At 38.8% G+C, this 20,183-nt stretch overlaps 1 protein-coding gene across 5 annotated transcripts in view; it reads right to left on the bottom strand.

Annotated features, from left to right (window-relative positions):
- Window positions 1–304: 304 nt before the first annotated feature.
- Window positions 305–20,183, bottom strand: part of ADARB1 (adenosine deaminase RNA specific B1) — a 95,954-nt gene continuing 76,075 nt past the window's right edge. For all 5 annotated transcript variants that reach the window (XM_062579328.1, XM_062579325.1, XM_062579329.1 and 2 more), the window contains 3 exons: window positions 13,243–13,424; window positions 1,910–2,088; window positions 305–1,145 (listed from right to left, as the gene is read on the bottom strand). In XM_062579328.1, coding sequence (XP_062435312.1) covers window positions 969–1,145; window positions 1,910–2,088; window positions 13,243–13,424 — 538 coding nt within the window. In that variant the 3' untranslated portion in view covers window positions 305–968. The remainder of the gene's footprint in view (window positions 1,146–1,909; window positions 2,089–13,242; window positions 13,425–20,183) is intronic.

The raw sequence follows: 20,183 nt of genomic DNA on the forward strand, positions 1-20,183 counted from the left end.
ACTATTTTTTTGTCCATAGAAGAGCTTTTCACTTCCTTGAGGAGAGAGCAATTAACACTCAATGAGTAGACTGTTTTCGGCAACTCAGGTATCATGCCCTTAAAATTAACAATTTTTGGGGGGGAGTAAGTTTACACATTACTGTTACAGTTATGATTGTGTTCTGATGAATTCCTGGGATAAACAAATCAGCTAGCGCTAAAAAGATTTCTGCACATTAGACACTAAACTTCCTAACTTACAGATAATTACTTGTTTGTTTCCAGTTTATAATGGTAAAAAAACAAAGACTTCACAATGTGTGTAAATGGGAGGTAAATGTATTTTTAAAAACAGAATAAAAAGCTGCATGTTAAAAACTGGGTCACAGACTAATAAATACATACATCAAAGACATGAAAATTTCAGCAGCTGGTTTTAAAGAGCAAGGAGGTGGGGAAAAACTAGCTGTCCAGACTCCATTCTGGCTTTACGGTCTAGATGACAGAAATACCTGCAGTTCAAAACCAAGTTAATAGAGGAGTAGAATCAACTTTGTCACCTACTTTCTTCTTAAAAAATTAAGCTATTTCCTAAAAGTGTGGTGTAAAACCTAAAGCAACTTTCGTTTTTTCCATATACTTGATGGCATTGAATTAAAAAAAGAAATTATTATTTTAACTCAGAAAAAAATGAGTCATCTCATACTATAAGGACAGCCTTACTGCAAACTGTGTACAGTAGAAGTATTTCTAGAAATACACCAAAAATGACTTTTCCATAACAAAATAGAGAATTATGTATCTGATTATCATCGAGTTTCAATACTTAGGCAAAACAAACATCTATAAGTAAAGTTTCAAAAAAAGAAATAAAAATAAAAAGACAGTAAAAAGATGTTTTATCTGCTGTAGAGATGCCAGAAAGTGATGCTGGACACCAGGATTTCCAGAACAACCCCCTTTCCAAAGTGATGTGCAGTCTGTGATTTAGACAGTAAGAGAAAATTGATCCTGCTCTATTGGTTTCTCCACCCAAGCTCCAAGTCCTGCCTTCAGGAATGCTTTGAACAAACACTCTTTGGCAGTTTGATACTCAGCTGCTCCTTGCTTCGTTTCATGGTACAGGTTAGGCTTGAGGATCTTTGAGCGTAAGCTGGATGAAAGCTGCAGGGATTGAAAAAGGAAAGAAGAGAAGAGAGACAGTGAACTCTTAAACCAAACAGTTTAGGAGTGAATGAGTTATTAAACCAGACGTTTTTAAACAAAGGCAAGAGTTATTAAACCTAACCTTCAGGAAGCAGAACAAGGCAAAGCTGGCCAAGTGTTCCAGCTACCGCTGCCTCACACCTGGCTTCACAGCACCCACTTGGAATGTCATTTCTCTGCACAAAGTTTGCCTTTGCAAAGCTCACCTTTCCGCAGAGCCTTATTGCATCTTAACAGATGCACTTTGAATTTTGCTTTTCAGTAGTACTGCAATAGTTTGACCACAGTATCATGCTTTTTGCACTTCCTATATTATCGGCTTGCTTTGGCAAAAGAAATCTAGACACCGAAAGAAGCAATGACTGACACTTCCTGACACTTTGCCTTTCTAAGAAAGGACTGAGTGAAATCCCACTTCCACTGAAGTCGAACTTAGTGAGATTATCTTTCCAAATAAATTAAAATGGTAAGACAAGCTCAAAGGAGTTAACATCCTGTTTTTACTTAGCTATAACAAGAATTTTTTAATGTAGGTATTATAAAACTAAAGACTAAGCCAACCAAAGACATTACCCTTTTCCACTGCTACATAGACCAATAGCTAACATTTGGTTGAGCTTGTAACAGGCTCAGAAAGTGTCTTCTGAGCACAGAAAGCAGCACATATGAAGGTATTCTGTTATGAATAAAACAGAAATGGAAAATCTCGCACTTTTGAATACCTTTGCATGAATACGCATCCAGCGGCTGTACAAAGCATGCTTACAAAGGCGAGATGCACGACCCATTTCATCTTTGCCGGTTGTAGCATTAATAACTTCAAGACCAGTGTCTCCTACTGTCCAGTTTACACTGAAGTTCGGTGCTTTCCCTGGTTGGCGAGCTTCTGCATTGCTAATACCTGAAAGAAAAGAGTTATTCAATAACAACAATATATATTAACTCTTGACTGCTCTTTTTATTGGGGAATAAGCCATACAGCAGTATTATTTAAATCTTCTTGCTAGGTAATCTTATATATATATATATAACCTTCTCCTGCAGAATTTCAGTTGAATCCAGAGGTTTCACCGTGCATATTGCCTTCTCACTGCAGCTAAAATGTTCTCTTATTCATTCCGCGACTCCTAACAGAGCATCACCAGTGCTCTGGGAAAACACTCTCCCCTCAAGCCTCACAGGGAGGGGAGTATGGAGAGACTGGCAGCAAGGAGCCCCCACAGAAATAATATTGGAGCCTTGTCACATGCATCTCAGGAGGATCTGCCTTAGCTGATACAACTAATGAATGAACCAGTGATCAACCTGCAGATAACTATGAAACAGAAATAAAGTTGTTCTGTTCTTGCACAAGAAACCACTGGTCTCAAAACATATTCGGCAATGGCATCAGTTGAATATAAGAAAGAGCAGATTTAGCGAAGTTTTGCCAGCTGTAACTCTCTAAACATTTTCCTTTCCCTGCACTATTGTAACAGTTTAGGTGTGTATTTAATGTCCCAATTCCAAAGGAGAAAGGATCCCATCACAATTCTTGAAAAAAATATGAACCCTAGTCATGCTACTAAACACATAATTATAATTTGGACAACAAACTCCCACTATAGTTTTAATTAGAGAACTCGTACTTATTTAGAAGTGCCCACAATGTGCCTTTTCATTTTTCTTCATAAAAATGGAGTTAGGCCTAGTATCTTGCAAACCAACACATGAGCATGTCTACATTCAGTGATACTGATATTCATTAAAAGCTACCGATGTATTGCTACAAAAGCTCAACTACATTAGAAGTACAGTCTTGCAAATTAGGAAATGCAAAAACTAGGAAGTGGCAAAATTGAAGCACTTCACATAAAATTATATTTCTTCCTCTCTCCTCCTGTTTGCAGATATTCAGATGCACAGTGGTTAACACACACTGATTTTTTACAGTACTTCTAACTCAATCAACATTGCTTTTAAGATGCTGTATCCTACAAGAGCCTAAGAGCTCTACTTCTTCCACTGAAGAACAGATAACAGCGTAGTCAACAAGGAGAGAGAATTCAGATGATTTTGCTCTGGCATGAAATATTACAGCACCTCTCAAATACTACTTTATCTCTACCTCTGGAGAAGCAAAGTGACTACAAGTATAATCCAAGCACGAACAGAAGCCAGCTGCCTGCAGCAGGATTAATTCCCCCCTAGCACTGCAGAGCCACGCCGTATACCGCCACCATACTGTATCTGAGGATCACAAGAGGTATTACCAACCCATACACAACAGATCTCCCACATATATACCAGCAGAGCTCTCTGCACTTTCTCAGTGCTCTAACACAGCAGCCACACTGAATTTCTAAGCTATTAGTATAGCAAGTGTTTTAGGTTACGTGCACTATGTAAAAGCTATACAACATGCTGGCTTTAGTCCTGTGTTCCGTCATTTACAGATCCACCTAGACGTTATACTGGTCGCAAAATTATTCATCTAAAATTTTACGTTTAAGCTATCTCAATTATCTCATCGGAAGAGAGAGCAGATAAACAGATGGTTTTCTAATACAAAATGTTTTCTAATAAATAATTACCCCCTCCCCTTTTTTAAAAAATGTTTTAACACAATTCTCATTTAAAGTCTATTTCAAATGTATTCTCAGATTATGACAATCCCTGTTAGGTCCTAAACCTCACAAAATCTAGTAAGTTTATAAAAATCGAGCAGAAGCACTGCAACAGAACGCATTTTGTGTTGACATCTGAAATATAACCTAATAAATGAGGCTAGGCCAATCCAAGCCACATAACTGCGAGATTTGACCACTTGATGCCAGCCTCACTGCTGTGACAGCATCTCCAGATCTATGACACACTGCATGCCTTGCTTGCTGGGCACAAGGTTGAGCAAAAAATTTATGGGCCCACACATGGCATTAGCTTCTCAGCTGCAGCCTGCAAAAACCAGCAGAGCGTATGTGTGAGATCTGTCTTAAATCCTGAACAACATCACGGCTGGATATAATGAAATTCAGTTGCTGACTACGCTCAGTTCTTGCAAACAAACTAACATTTTGAAATATCAGCTGTACTGAACTTCCTGATTCTGTTTTAGTTCTTTTTACATCAAGCTGGTTAATATGACTGATACATAATAATCTGCTGAATAAATAGCAAAAAAACCTCAAAAACTGCTATTCACGATTTTCTTAAAATATAAGTTGAAAATATAAGTTGGAAAAACAGAGAACCTGAACAAAGGTTTCTTGAAGAGATCTCTTCTGATTTCTTCCAGGAAAGAGGAATCCAGGAGGAGCTGACATGCACCAAGGCAATCTACCTCATCCATGCAATGCCACAGATCTAATTCCCTTGATCTGCAAATCTGTGAACTAGAAGGATGGAGGATCAACAAACTGAGCAGCATGGGGAGGATGCGCTTCCTCATGAATAGGGGAATCCATTACAGCTTCTAAATCCTCTTGCAAACAGCAATGAGGCCAGCAAACTAGGAATAGATGAAATTTGGAAACAGGAGAAGCTACCTTCAATCTCGAAAAATACGGAGGCTCAACTGGGTATGCAGGTATTGAAGTCATCTGTGCACAGCCTCACAAGATTTATCACATCTGATAGATACTGACAGTCAGCTACTAGCTCAACTGGCCCATGAGAAGGCCAGTGAAACACAAAACAGTTTTAGGGCTAAGAGCTTAAGAAAGATCCAATCTGAGAAAAAAAAAGAACAAATGCTACTGAGAAAAGTAAAGTCAGAACAGCAAACCACCAAAATAAAAGTTTTCCATGCACTAAGAGAGACTGGGACAGATATAAGCTCTCCCCTACCAAAAAAGGCTCTGTTTTGCTTTATATGAAAGGAAAAGAGCAGAGGACGGAATTTCCATTCCCATTCATGACATGTAAACTTTAATCTTAAACACTAAAACCACAGATATCATCAAGAATATCACATAAGTAATACTTGAGGAAGAACCAACAAGAACAGGATTTTATGACAAGATGAAAGTAGGAAGCATCTCAGCCCAACTTCTGCTGAGATTTTTAGTGGTTGGTAATGAACACGAGCATCACACGGCTCTGTTTGCAGTGATGCAAAACTCATTAAACCATGAAAACTGGAGCTGATCATGCCAAACAAAACCGTTCCTGTGCCATTAAAGTCCAAATGGTGCAAACAGACCCCGTTATTCTGAGAGTCACACAGCAGAAGGTCTGCACCTGAAAAACCTAACAAATCATAATCTGAACTCTCTGACTCTCAAAAAGCATAGAGATCTAGGCTCTTTCCATGTAGCTTGCAGGAAAGAGATCCATTTGTTTAAGACTGCATCCTGACGACATTCTAAATCTAAAATTTGTTTACCAAAAGTGCTGAGGCAAAGGGATTAAAAAATTGTCACCATTTTACAAGTAGATCAGTCATAATTTTATTTAACTTTTAAAAAATCTCTCTGTTTATCCTGTCTTTTGCTTTGTATGCAACTGACATGGTCAGATATTGTCAGCCTGCAGACCTGGACAGTGGTCAGATATTGTTCATGAAGTACTGCAAAAGACCTTTTTTTCCCCCTTTTATTTATTAAAGGCCACTCTCTCCATTCCGGAAAGAAAAATTTGCTGCCCTAAGTTCTTCCTTCAGTAAATGATTCCCTCCCCAGACCAAGATATTTAGGCTGTGTGCACCTCTTTCAGCAAATAAATAGCTTACACTTCCCTATAGAGCTGGCTTATGCTCCTTCCACATCCACGTGGTGACCACCGTACCACTACAGATGAGGTTTGCAAAGACAGATAAGGAAGCTGGACACTCAAGTACACATTGCATTTCCATGGCAATCATACAATCGTACTCCTTAGGCTATTTTGCTGTGCTAACTAAAAAGAAAAAGTGCCTATGTGGACTCAGAATTTCAAATATACTTAAATGACAACACCTTGTTCAGCTGCTTCATTGCATAAACCTTGGAGAGATGCCACAGGAGTCCCTGAAGGCAAAGCACAGGTAGCACAAACAGGGAATAAAGGTCATCTCAAAAGAAAAGCGTCTGGTCCACTTAAGGTGCATCAAACTTCTCCCTCAAAATCTAGAGGCGATCACAGCACAAGGAGCTGAAACTAGTAATGGGAGACAAAACTAGGATAAAAAGGAAAATATTGTATCCTCTTTTGAAAAGTGGTGTAACTAAGCTATTTCAAGAACAATGCTCCAAATTTATTCATGGATATTATTACAACCAGGACTAACACATGAAAGCAAAGATCACAGCTTCCTCATTCCAGTGCTTACACAAAAAATCAAGGCTGATAGTTTTTTGAGGACACGGCCCACAGACAAGTTTCATCAGAAAGCAGATAAAGGGTTCAAAAACACAAGTGTGAATGGAAGGATTGGGTACCAAGGAAACTGCCAAAATCACCAAAGGTTCTGTTGAAAGATTTATTTTTGTAAGAGTGGGGGGGGGAAGAAAAAAAGAAAAAAAAATGTAGACAGTAGCTCTTCAGAAGAGTGCTGAGGCATGTTCATTGAAAATCTTTATCAAGTCTTACACTGGTGACTGACACCTTGTGTACAACCCTATCCTGAATGACTTCCCAACTCCTGTAGTGCAACCTTGCCCCACCTGATAGAGACGGCTTCTTAAGTTTGCACATCCAGGTCTGCAGGCCGAGAATCCTTTTCCCTTATAATTTATAATGGCTTCAGTCACTTACCATGATAAATGTTTCTTCTGTGCATCTTCCTAGCAAATTATGAGATAAAAAGTGTGACAGTGATTTCAGCAAAGAGGCAGCAGGGCTCCTTCCTCCGTGAAACCAGTGTGCAAAATTCAGAACAGGGTCATTCCTCAAAGAAGCCGCCCAGTTTCCCCAAATATTAGTGAAATAAGATCTTGTAAAACTTCTAAGATGTACCTACACATTCAGGACCCAATGCAAGAATACAGCCTGACTGTCAAATCAAAGTCCATAAATACTTTGGGGTATAATAAATGGTCCTACAAAATATTTTAGCAGCATATTCTCGCTTTCAACCAGTCCCTTTTGTCTATTGGACATGACCCAGCCAGCATCCAGACCGTTAAATAAAAATAAGTCAGGCCTGGATTAGCATCTATGTATTGTTCTGGGATCCTGTGTGGCAAAGCAGGTGGCATGAAAAGATGAATTGAAATATTCATCAGATCTTGGAAGAGAATGTCTGCTGAAGATATGTTACTTCAGGTTGCTTCCAGTTCTGCAAGTTGAGACTATTCATTGTATCACAGGAATCAGTGGAAGACGTAGGTACTTCCACAGGACAGAAGCATTTTTCAAAGACTTAAATAAAGATTCCTTCTGTTGTCCAAGTTCAGGACTGACCAAACCTACGTAATTGCAATTTGGGTTTCCAAAAATTAAAAAAGGACAAAGAAAGAACTAGAATAGGAAAATTCCCGACTGATTCTACCAGACTCTCAAAGTTTATATCCAACCTAGCAGTGAAGGACAACTTGTGATGGCGTATGCATCTTCCTCAACAACTCTCAAGTTGGCTATTCCTGACTTCACATAGTCAACAGTCCAATAATCACCCATCCCCATGGGGTCTGCTGTACAAACACAGCTGCACAGCAAAAAACAGTAGAAAAGCTTTCCAGTTTCAAAGGTGAGTTCTATGATTGCTGTGCAATCCATTTAGAGAAACCAAAGGGCTGGCACCATGTTACCCTTTGAGACTTCCAGCATTGGTTACTGCATATGCCATATGGTCAGGGATTGCTGGGCAAGCTTGTCTGCCAGTTGAGACAACCCAACCCAGTTTAAACCAGGAGAAGGCATGGTGATTAGCTACTCTAACACGGAGACAAGCTGCAGCCAAGAGTTGTGGCCTCTAGCAAGAACCGCTCCTTTCAGCGTAGCCAGTCTGTACAAAAACGTTCAGAGAGAGAGTTCTTTCTCCTATTCCCAATCTTCTTACCAAAGAAGTCAGGACAAAGGCAGTAATAGTAACAATCTGGTGGGTAGCATGGACAATATCTGAAGGCAAAAAGGAAGCTCAGAGCGAATGCATGTCACTGGCCAGAAATGCTTTAGAAAGAACAAAATAAAACCAGGGTGGCTAAACAGCAGGGTAAGGAAGGTTATGAAATGCAAAATGAATGGCATATTCCAAAAAACTGAAGCTAGTTTGAAAGGAGGTAGACAGGAAGGACTGTAAACTGATAAGCTTAATGTAAACATATGGGAAAATCAGATTGAAAAAGTTTTGAGAAATAGCCTGCAAAAGACAAAAAAAAAAAAAAAAAAAAAAAAAAAATTAAAGCCTTCTACCATCGCAGGAACAGGAAATCAGTTCTGCAAACAGCTGGCCAAGCTATAAAAGGAGCATTCAGAGAAGAAAGAGGATAATAATGTGAAAAACTGAATGAATTTTTGCATCCAGGTTCCCTCTTAAGGAGCCTGGGTAGGTTCCAAGGCCTACTCTTCTTTATCGGCAATGTGTCAGAGGACACATCTCAAATTGAGATGCCAGTAAAAATAGTTTTAGGATAAACTTATGAAGTGAACAAACATCAGTTACAATACCCAGATGGTTTTCAACTGTGTTTGAGAATATCAAAGATGTGACAGATAACCTAAAAACCATGCAGTTTCCCAGGTGGGAAGGTAGCTAACCAGACTGCAGTTTTTAAAAAGGTGTTCAGAGGTGTACCAGAGAACTATCAGTCAATAAACCTAACATCTTCACCAGGCAGACTGGTAGGAATTAATGGGCATGTGGAGATATGACAATATTGGGAAGGAGTCAACAAAAAATACCTTAGTATTTGAAGATGGGTGACACTAATTCTTAGAGAGCTAGAGAAAATCTAGGGAAGCAGAAGGCCTGTTTGTCTGACGTCTACCTTGAAGAACAGGATGAATGGACACCTGGATGAACCCAGTCTCATGGAAAAAGTCAATCCAGCTCTGCTAAAAGGAAGCCCAGCCGCGCAAAAGCACCAGAGCCTTCTAAAGTACTCAACAGAGACAGTGTCGATCTGACATACAAGGTTTTACACAGATTTCTAGAGATCATTTATCAGGATTTCTCATGAAAGGCTTCTAAAGAAGCTACTCAACCCTCAGACAAGAGGGAAGGTCACTGAGTGAACGGAAGGTCACTGAGCTGGTCAGAAGACAGAGACTCAAAGAGAGAACTGAACAGCTTGTTCTCACGGTGAAGGCAGGTCACTACTGGAGAGCCTCAAGTTCTGTGCTGGCACCTTGCAGACCTGAAATTGAGTGTTGGTGGAGGGGAAACTGCAGTAAAACTGTTGACGATAATAAACTATTCAAGATAGTAAAGATGAGAAGGAATTGCAAAGAGTAGCAGAAAAAAATAGCAATACTGAGTGACTGGGCAATAAAGTAGCAGTGAAATTCATTGTAGATAAATATAAGGTAATACATATGAGGAAAAAACAATCAATTTTACATTAAAAAAATGCTGGACTTGGAGCTGGTTATTAGCAGATTTTATTTTCTAATATTCAATTCTATCAAAATGTCAGGTCAATGAACAATGGATGCCAGGTCAATGAACAACAGCAATTAAAAAAGGCAAAGTAAATTTTAGGAATAATCATTAAATGAATATAGAACAAAACAGAACATCACGATGCCACCATAGAAATTAATACTGCTGCCTTATCTTGATTATCAGGTGCTACATTGGTCTCTCTAGCTCAAAAAGACTATACAAAAATGGAAAGGATGATCCTTATGTGGAATGGTTTCCGTACAAAGAACAACAAAGTGCACAAAGACTTTAGTTGGGGGAAAAAGATGCTGAAGTGGGAACATCACTGAACATGAAGATGCTTGGATGGTAAGAAGTTCACACCAGTCCAACAAGCAAATACAGGAGTTCATGAGTGAAAGACCCATTACAAATTTTTAAATACAAAGTCTCTTTACCCCGACTCAGAAAGTCCCTGAGCCGCAGATTACTACTGCTATTGTCTGGAAGTATCTCTACAAGTTACCATTTACTCCTACTTTTTACTGCATAACTGGCAGTAGCAGAATAGTACTAGGCTAGATGGACCTTATCCTAAGACCTCATCTTACTTAAAACAGTTTTTATGCTCTTGGTGACAGGTAATTGGCAGATGTGATACTGCTCCAGGAAGTTTCATCCATGAAACAGAACAGAGGAAGATCATGTCAGTACCATCAGGAATTGGTCAAAACCCCACAACTTCATTTCCGACAATATGCTTGTAAAAAACAGGACACTGTAGACAAACTAAAGCATAATAAATTGTATTAACTCACTAGACATCAAAACAAAGAAAAGGTAGGCTGTGTTAAATGTTTTATTCAAACTCAAGAAAAAATGCTCTGCCCAGAAAAGCAGAGACTATAGCAGGGTTCTGCTTAGTAGCCATCACTGAAAGAAGGGAATGACGGACACCAGCAATGGGAACCATCAAGACAGATATTTAATGAACTTCTGTTCATACCAATTGCCTTTTATACGTAATAACTTTTTTTTATACATATATATTTAATGACATCTTCTATCAAGGATTTTCAAGGATTGATTTTCTAAATGGTGTATTTGCAGAGTTTGTTACTCTACTTTTGCACTCTAACTGCCAATCTCCTTCGATGACTCCAAAAACAATCTACGCAGATTCCCTTGCACGCTGGCTGTTTGCTATCTGCTGATTTACACAATCACACTCTCGAAGTTTGATTGAGAAATTGGTCCCTTTTCAGATTGTGCTAGACATGCACAGGACTCCAACCTGTCTTCTCTCAAACTGAAAAGGCCATATTTTTTGGTGAGAGTTCACAGTCCCTCCATGCCATGGCACTAAAGACAAGCTGAAAGGCTGGCTCCTTGAATGAAGATGCCCAGGAGCAGATACTGGGCAGGAGTATTCTACCAACATATGGGTTTGTTGCACTCACTAAGCGTAAATCAGCTGCTCTGATATGCACGCTCACATTTAACTTGCTTTAAAAAAAAGGAAGCATAAGCAGAAAATCTCCTATGAAGACAGAACATTTGATGCAAAGCCAATTTTTAACAGTACAGTAGATAACAGTAACTGACTTCAACTTAATGCAACTGTCCCTGCAGACAAAAAAAATCATCTTCTAAGAGGAAAAAAACCCCAGCCTTTAGTGCTTTCTCAGATAAATGAGACAGTGCAGAAAAAATGCCACAACTAAACAGATGTTATGTTACTTCATATCCCTGTTAGAAATGAGCAATCATTACAGAATTGCATATGTAGGATCAGGAAGAACATAGAACTGGAGACAGTTATTTCCGTCGCACTTCAATAGTATTTCCCAATAGGAATCCACTGTAAAAGGTGTGACTCAAAGAATAAATTTGTAGCTACAAAAGTGCCCCAGCTGAATCCAATAGCACGTATCAGAATACAGACTTTGATGGCTAACCCTCTCAATTAAAAAAAAAAAAAAAAGAAAAAAAGACACTAATATAATTTTCTACCTTTCCCCCTCCCAAACAAGCTTCCTGTTCATTCTGAGACGTGTATTTTCACAAAAAATTAACTGTTGAGAATATTTCTGAATTCTCTCTACTGTTCAGTGAGTTCTGACCAAACTCTTAAAACAGATGGTGCTATTTCATGTCAATTAGATGAAGACAATATTTCAGCTTTGGCTTTCAAGAAGCCAAGGTGTCATCACATGCTCTGAAATAACACAAGAACTGTTCACCTCGATCTGCTGTTTTGAGGAATTGATAAAAATTCCCAGAAATCAGGCAGCAACAGTCCATACATCTGCTACTATGCTCATAAACCAGATAAATATTTGGAATTATGAGTGCTATAACTCTTACATGCTAATACATGGACAAATCCATCACTCAACATTTCAGTATGTCCTGATTCAGGGAATCCTTATTAATTAGCTTTCTTTTCTAAAGAATTGCTGGTTGTTTGATATACCTTCTCCCAATTCCCTACATCTATTTGTAAAATTCATGTCATACTTTAAACATGCTTTAAAATACTGATCTTATTTCCTGGAACATAAACAGACACATGCCAGAAGCCAAGCTCTACAGAACAAAGCAATGCACACAATGATAGGGAGGATAAGAGATTTCAGTTTTAAAACTTTTATATCATTACTGTAACTAGCAGTTTTCATTTTTTGTTTTGTTTGCGGTATTTTAGAACTTTCCTTTAAGTCATGGCTCAATTAGAAATTAAGACCTGTTAATTCAAATGCTGCCATTCCTCTTAGCCCCACTAGATTCTAAAATTAACACAAAACTAAAGAACAGTACTTCAGGGTTCAACAGCAGTTGCAAAAGACCACTGCTCACTGCGTCTGCTGGGGATTGCTGTAGTGCTGTCCATCAGAGATGTTTAATACTCTGTCAAAACATTCCTAAAAGATGTGCCACCAGGCTCTGAATGCAGCATTTGTGCATTAAACTACAAAGTGGAAATGAAAGTATTATGATAATTGGGTCATGCAAACAAGTTGGGTGCCATGCTAATTAAAGCCAATGCTGCATCCAACAGAGATTGATGACAGAAAGAAAATACAACCAATGGCAGCTGAGAAGTTCTCTCCATCCATTTTTAGTTGGTTATTGATCTAGAAATTGTGACCAAAATGTGTGCATCTTGGCATACTGCTAAATGACGCAGTCGTTCAACAAATATCTGCAATGGCAAGAGAAGTAACAGTGAGATCTAATACTCTTCTATGGATGGGAAGAGATTTTACTAAGCCCAGGTTTTCAACTTGCCTCACATATCACTAGGGACGCAATTCCAGACGCAATTATGTGAAACCACATTAAGAAGATCATACCCCAGTTCTTTCTGGGATCTTTTAACTCATGAAGGCTCCTTGCTCTGGTATTTCTGACTGAATATCTGGTTTAGATTTAGACCATAACTTCTGTGTTGTAACCACAAAGCAATTTACTCACAGTACATAATTTGCAAGGTTTTCGAGAATTGCAAAAATCACAATGCTACTGGAACAGACTTAGTTACCGGTACGGCCTTCTCCATTAGATACTTGCCACTAAGTAAAGGTCTGTTGAGTGTATAAAGAGGTGGTAGATCTTCTATCTCTGCTATCCTCTGGTATACGGCTCTGGATAGATGATCCCCATGATATAAACTCCCCAAGATGATGCTAGAGAAGTAAATTGGCTCCACAAAGAGGCTAAGTAAGGCTCCTTGAATACCCAATACGTTCCACCTAAGAGGGAGGGAAAAACAAAACAAAAAAAACAAAAAACACTTTCTTTTTAATGGAACAAGTAACATCTGCCAGACATAATAGCAGTCAATCACAATGGACTAGACTTCAAACTCTTCCTTGTGACTACAGCGTGACTGTGATAGCATAGCTGTGACACCTGAGAGAATTTTAGAGATCAGCTTATAGGATGCCCAATGGTATCCTGAGTAAGATGACCCTTATCAACAGGTCTACAGTCAGCATCAATATCAGGAGCAGATTCTGTAACTTCACTTCCCCACAAATGTATCTAGTGATGCATTTTCAAAGCCTCCTAGTGTCAGACATGGACAGAATCACTCAGTCAGAGAAAGAGCCAAACTGCAAGATCCTCAGCCAGAAACAGCAGCTAATGCCTCCAAAACACATCTGGCAGTGGGAAAACTGTCTTTCCCAGAATACAAGAAGGATTGGGTCTGCAAGACCTCATCATCGTATGAGAATGTTTTTCCTTTACATCCTAGCCAAGCTGTCCGTATGCTGGTGCCAGAAAGGGTATTTGTCATTGTTTGCAATATCCAAAGGTAGAGAGACAGCTGAATCTCCAGGAATCCAGGTGCATATATTCTTTGCTCACTTTAGCCATTTCATAGATTCCAACCATAAATCCCTGTATGCACCATTACAGTCTACACTGGTAGAAGTTCAATGTAGGCACCTAGCATAGACAGGAGCAAAATACTGGATGATTTTAGTAGATCTGTTCATTTGATCAAATTCCAGCTCTTAATCTGTACATGACAACCATGAAACACTTTGTCCAACCTCCAAGCCTACTGCAGGCTATTTCCACTGTTCTCTTTTTCCGAGGTACACTTGCAAACAGTTTTGCACAATTAACGCAACATATACACAACAGTGTAACTGCACCCCAGAAAACTGGATGCACAAGCAGCAGGAAATTTTCCTTTGGTGCTTGAAAAAAATAGCATAATGGAAGCTCTTGTACTCATTGAAATGGTCATCATTATCAAAAGTCCCATCCTAATAAGGATTGCAAAGTTTTCCTATGAAATTAGAGGGAAATCTGATCCTTGCTAATGGTGTTTCTCAGAGCTTGGGCTGGCATGGCACAGTTCCACATCACCATCAGCTCAGGCTAGAAACTGTGTAGCACAACTGCTTAACTACTGCTAGAAACTGTACTACACACTTTGATTGGCTATCAGATTTGAAAAAGGTAGGAAAAAAACCCCGCAGCCCTAGTAAACAACTTATTTGCAAACTTTTACTGAGTATGAAAATGGAGGCAATATGCATTAGCTTACTCACCTGTCATTAAAAAAGGTGGCTTAAATGAATGAGTAGAAATATTGTACTAATAAAATTTAAGACATAGTTTACATCAAATAAAGGCATATTGATAAAAGGCATACTGAAAATATAATCAACAGTCAAACAATAAAAATCCATCAAATTAAAGGTATCAGGTGAAAAATTATTGCTTACCAGGGCCTAGATGCCTTTCTAAGGACTTTATCGTGACTAGAATTTTGTAAGCACAGTCATGTATTTCAAGGGCCAAAAAAATCTCAATGGTATTTTCTTGTTATTTGCAGTATTACCTACATCAAGAATAGAGAAGCATATGGACTACTACAGATACAGATATTAGGGAAGAAACATCTGGAAAGAATTCAAGTCTAAGCATTGCAAATTGTGGGCGTCCAAACCATATCTGCAAATTGCAGACACACAAATTAAGTTTCCTCAAGTTAAGCCTATTGTGTTTTACTTTTCAGGAACAGTACTTGAGTGATAGACGGACATTTCACAGAAGGCCAAAGTGATCCTCTAGCAATCCCTAGTTCCCCAAATAAAACCTTTGCAAGCTTTGCAGGGTCTTTTTATTGCTGCCACTTTCAGTATTTCTAGAGCTTGTGTTTTGCTGGGTTTTCCCCCGTACCTCCCAAACCCGGTGCCCTTCCTTGGCACAGAAAATGAAAGCTAAGGTCTGTCCCAGTAAAATGATTTTAAATCAAAAAGTAGTGTTGGTACAGAATAAGCATCTGCAGGACAGACTGTATGAGCTTGTATTACAACATCACTGCTCTGCAGTAACTGCCCACATGCCTGCTGGTTTTGTCAAGGTCACTTGTGTCACATCTGCCATTTGAAGTACATGTTCATGAGCACTGGATCCGGAGAACCTGGCTTGCTGCAAGCACAGTGTTTGCAGAACCCATTTACACAACCAAAACCTCATGCTCTTAAAATCAGTCAGATGAGGTTGGATGGTCGTTAGGTTTTCAAAATCAGGTTTAAATTTCAAATGCTACAACAACAGCATGTACAATTATCTATAAGAATCTATAACTGTATCATAAATCACCTGCAGAGGTACTGCAAAGTGGTTAAGTAGTTTTGTATCAAAATGTTTGGCAGTAACTTGGAGGGAAACATGAAACCCAAGTGAGAATGTGTAGCTTGTAACCAAGTCCAAAAGACACGATTACACAGAGATCTTTCTCATTGCACCTTTCTACACTACACTTCCTCCTGGCTAACAACAGTTTCTCACTTCCATTAGCACATGTACTAGAAATCAGGCTGACAGATATACACTGAAAAGAAATTATATTAACACCATGTATCAATTTTCAAAAGGCCAAAAACATTTTTTACTGAAATCACAACCTATTTTGAAGTTAATGAGCCAAATTCTGTATTAGGTTCACTATAAATTGAGGTGCAGGGTAGAGAGAGTAAAATTTATTCCAGAAACTTTATTAATAAAGTCAGTGCTGCCTTTTGAGTCAAGATAGTGCAAAAAAACCTAAGTAAAAACTTTTTTCTTCACATTAATACATAAGATAATACCAGAAAAGGTTAAGTAACTGAAGTGACTTAAATCTAGTACAAGTTCCAATCCCCCATTTCTCAGACTAAGTTTGTAACACAGAAAGGAACCTTTCCACTGCAATACCACACTGTAGCAGAGCATCCGGGCTCTGGCCAGGGCGTAATACTTATTTCGGAGCACTTGATGTCTCAAGAAAGTGATAATTGATGTCTCAAGAAAGTGACAATTCTGTCATCTCTAATTCAACAACTAAAATCTTTCAGCCTAGCCATAGGCAAAAATTCAGAACTCCCACGTATGACCTCATGGCAGGTCCAACCGTAACGGGCAGCCCACCACATCACAGAACAGACTGGACCCACTGTTGAAACAGAAAAACAGCATTGGGTCTGCATAGGAGAAAAGCACTATACCATGAGCTTTAGCAGAACACAGGATTGATGCCAACGGGAATATTCAAATACCTTAAGTGAGGCACATAGTCAAGAGCTTTGCTGAAGAGGAGAAGAGTTTTAACAGATAGGGAGAAATCCTCCAACGTGAAACTTTTCATCAGAAAAAAGCAACATGCTAGTTGAGCAGAGCATAAAACCAATGCCTCTTATCAACTGTTTGATATCTTCAGCATTTGGGTTTTAAGTTACTACAAGAATCAAGCAATTTCCTTTCATAACCACGTACAAAACTTCAAACTGAAACCAACATTTTAAATGCAACCTTTCATGGTGATACCAAGCATGAGCCACAGAACTTAGTACCAGACTGCTGACCCTCAAACACAGCTACCTGCATTTGAGTCGTGTGTCTAGACCTGGTTATATGATCTACTCACTACATCTAGTCTGAAGATGACCACTTTTTTTCAGCTGAATAGCTCTCCATCAACAAGATGACCATCTAACCTAACTGAAGCTTAGACACCTTGTGCGGGTGAGGATACCTGCAGCTGGATCCCTGCCGGGGTGTTTCGCAGTGTGCTCTCCTCCTGCAGCTGCAACTTTGCAGCTCTGCAAGCCGTGTGCCAGCAAGGAAAGGCAATCCAAAGTGATGTTAGAAAGCTCTGCCTTCAGAAATAAGCCTTCAGGGCTTATTTACTTGCCCTGAAAGGATTCAGAACCAATTCTCTTAAACTCTCTGCAGCCTTTCATGTTATGGAAGCTCATTCAGACAGGAGCCCTGGGGCAGGTTGCTCCTGAGGCTCATCAAGATTACTTTTAAGCACAACTCTGAGAAGATGACAGAATTTCTAAAGCTTTGTAGTAGCAATTAGAAAAGTACTTAAGCAAAGGAAGCAAACAGACACTACTAATCAAAATTGCAGCCCTCCTTTCTTCTCAAGGCAGCAGACATACCACAATGGCCCTTACTAGCAACTGTATTAAGATTTTCAGTGTTCTTACCTCTACTAGCTACTGCTGCTTTTCTTGGACAAAGAACTAGAAATGATAAATTTAGTGGACTATCTGGCTACTGCTGCAACAGTGAACAAACACAAGTAGGACTCCAGGCAAAGGACACAATAACCTGCTGCTGTTACACAGTGTGAAGTTGCACCTCATCATTCCCTCAACACTAAGCCTGACATAAGAGGACATACCTACTGCAGCTTACTACCTTGATCCTCCTCAGCCTGTTAATTCAGTTGCTCGTAGACTCTCTGTGAAGCCAGATGAGTGAAATAACCCAAATTAAAAAAGAAAAAGAAAAGAAAAAGAAAAAAAAAAGTTGGGCAAAGAGGGGGAGATGCTCACCACTGGAAATACTGTGATATAAAAAGCACCTGCTGGCTTGCCCCAGCTGTGCTGCAAATCATGTCAGTGAAACCACCAAGGTTGTGTATTTTAAAATGGTAGTTTTGATGGTCCACACTAGTTCACAGCTCCCTAACCAGCTGCATCATCAGAACTGAGAGGCAGGGAACTGCAGCGTAAAGGCAACAGCCAAGCATGGGTGACAACATTCTCCTAAAATAGTTTTACCATCAGAGAATAAACTACTGGAAGCATATTCTCCTTGCTTAAAGCTAGCTTGCTTTTAGAAATGAAGCAAGCAGTGAAAAAATGATTATTGATTGACATATATATTGATTTTATATTTCGTTGAGTTCAGTGGGAGTGAGTTCAGTGCTCATCTGAGCAAAATGACGTAGGATGGAGCAAACAGTAAGATGAGCAACAAATTAGATCTGATCTGACCCATATATAAAATGCATCCTTTTTGTTAATCCCATTATTTTCTCTAGACTCTTAATTATTTTATGAATTTATATAGTTACTGTTTGCTATAAAGAAGAGATCATATAGGATTACATACAGTCTCTCATCTGGTATCAGATTTATTATTTTGTTGAAGATTTTCAACTAAAATTGTAGCAGATCATCTTTATCGGTTAAGCATTTTTGCATAAAAAATCTGCTTTCTGTGGAGTGTTTTTCATTAAAAACTCAAGCACTTGAAAAAAAAATCCATGTGCAATGCAAAAACTATTCTGATTCAGAAATGTTGCTCACTAAGGGTGAGGCCCAGAGTGCCTTATGTTCCTGCTTACTTACTTTCCACACTTAGCTACAGTGAGACCAAATATCTTCCCCTGTCACCAAGACTCTGCCATATCCACTATCTCCTCTGAAAAGTAATCTTGTGCTCAAGAGTCCAGAGAAACTTTCCTTCCCACTGCTACATCTCGCCTCCTTTAAGGAAGCCTTTTACACACCAACAAAAGCCACTGTAGATCTGCACATTTCCAATTTAAGACTCAGCATCACTTCACTTAATATTTCCTACACAACTTCTTGTTCCTACAGATGCAACTGATTTCAGTCACACCTGCACTTAAGTATCCATAATTTCACATGCAGCTTTTGATTTGACAATGAATTTGCACAAAAATTGTGTTTATATCCTGATGTTTATACAGAGGGAACGTTCTCTGTGCAGTGGGCTCACCTGAGAGCTACAACTACAATTTGATGAGCACCACATCAGGGAAATCTGAATTTTACAGAATTATCATACTTACTGGTTTCTTTAATCTCTACGCACTGCTCATATGCTAACAACCTGGAGGATAACACACATCTTTTAAGTTTTTTGCAGTTTTCAGTTATGCTACATGAAAAAGAGGGCAAAGTAACTCAATACTGATTTTAAATCAAGAGGAGTTCTGTTATCCTTTTTATGTTGTCTAACTTCTACTTTGGACAAATATGTGCTCAGAGGCAAGGACACCTATAGTGAACAGCTATAAGGATACCGATTGATCTGTTAATGTCTTTGTGATGTACATTTACATTTTACATTTACTCATTTTACAATTCTGAGTACATGAAAAAAAACTGTAAAATTTAACTCTGCAACAATACCTTAGCACAGACTTTGCTAGTGCACTTCTTTCTGAAAAAAACATGTTGAAAATACAGGCTGCAGCTAAAAATTGGCCTCTAAACTTTCCAAACCCAAATTCTGTTATTTGTATTGTTTTTAGAGACCACAGAAATGAAAGGAGCCTAGTAGCAGTAAGCCTTAAAGCATGATGTTAATATCAGATGTCTCAGCACCACTCATTTATTTCTATGCATCCAGAAGTATGCAAGAGCTGAATCACTACTCATTGCATTTTAAACAATGCACACAGAATTGGTGTCAGAACTTATCACAGAAAAATGAAGACTGAATCCTTTGTAACTACCAAAATAAATGGTCTGTTCAAAAATGAAGTTATATTTATGATAGACTGCAAATGCTGAGAAAAAACAAGTTACAGTTCAAAGGGTTACTCTTACTAATATCATTTATAAATAGTAATAAATATGAAAAAAGGAAAATGATACAGCAGATGCTTTGTTCATGTCAAGCTTTTACTTGTACCCAAGGGCAAAGGACTAAGGGTGGAAATCTTATATAACGCAAAGTAA

The sequence above is a fragment of the Rhea pennata genome, chromosome 6, assembly GCF_028389875.1.
Source record: "Rhea pennata isolate bPtePen1 chromosome 6, bPtePen1.pri, whole genome shotgun sequence".
Lineage (NCBI taxonomy): Eukaryota > Metazoa > Chordata > Aves > Rheiformes > Rheidae > Rhea > Rhea pennata.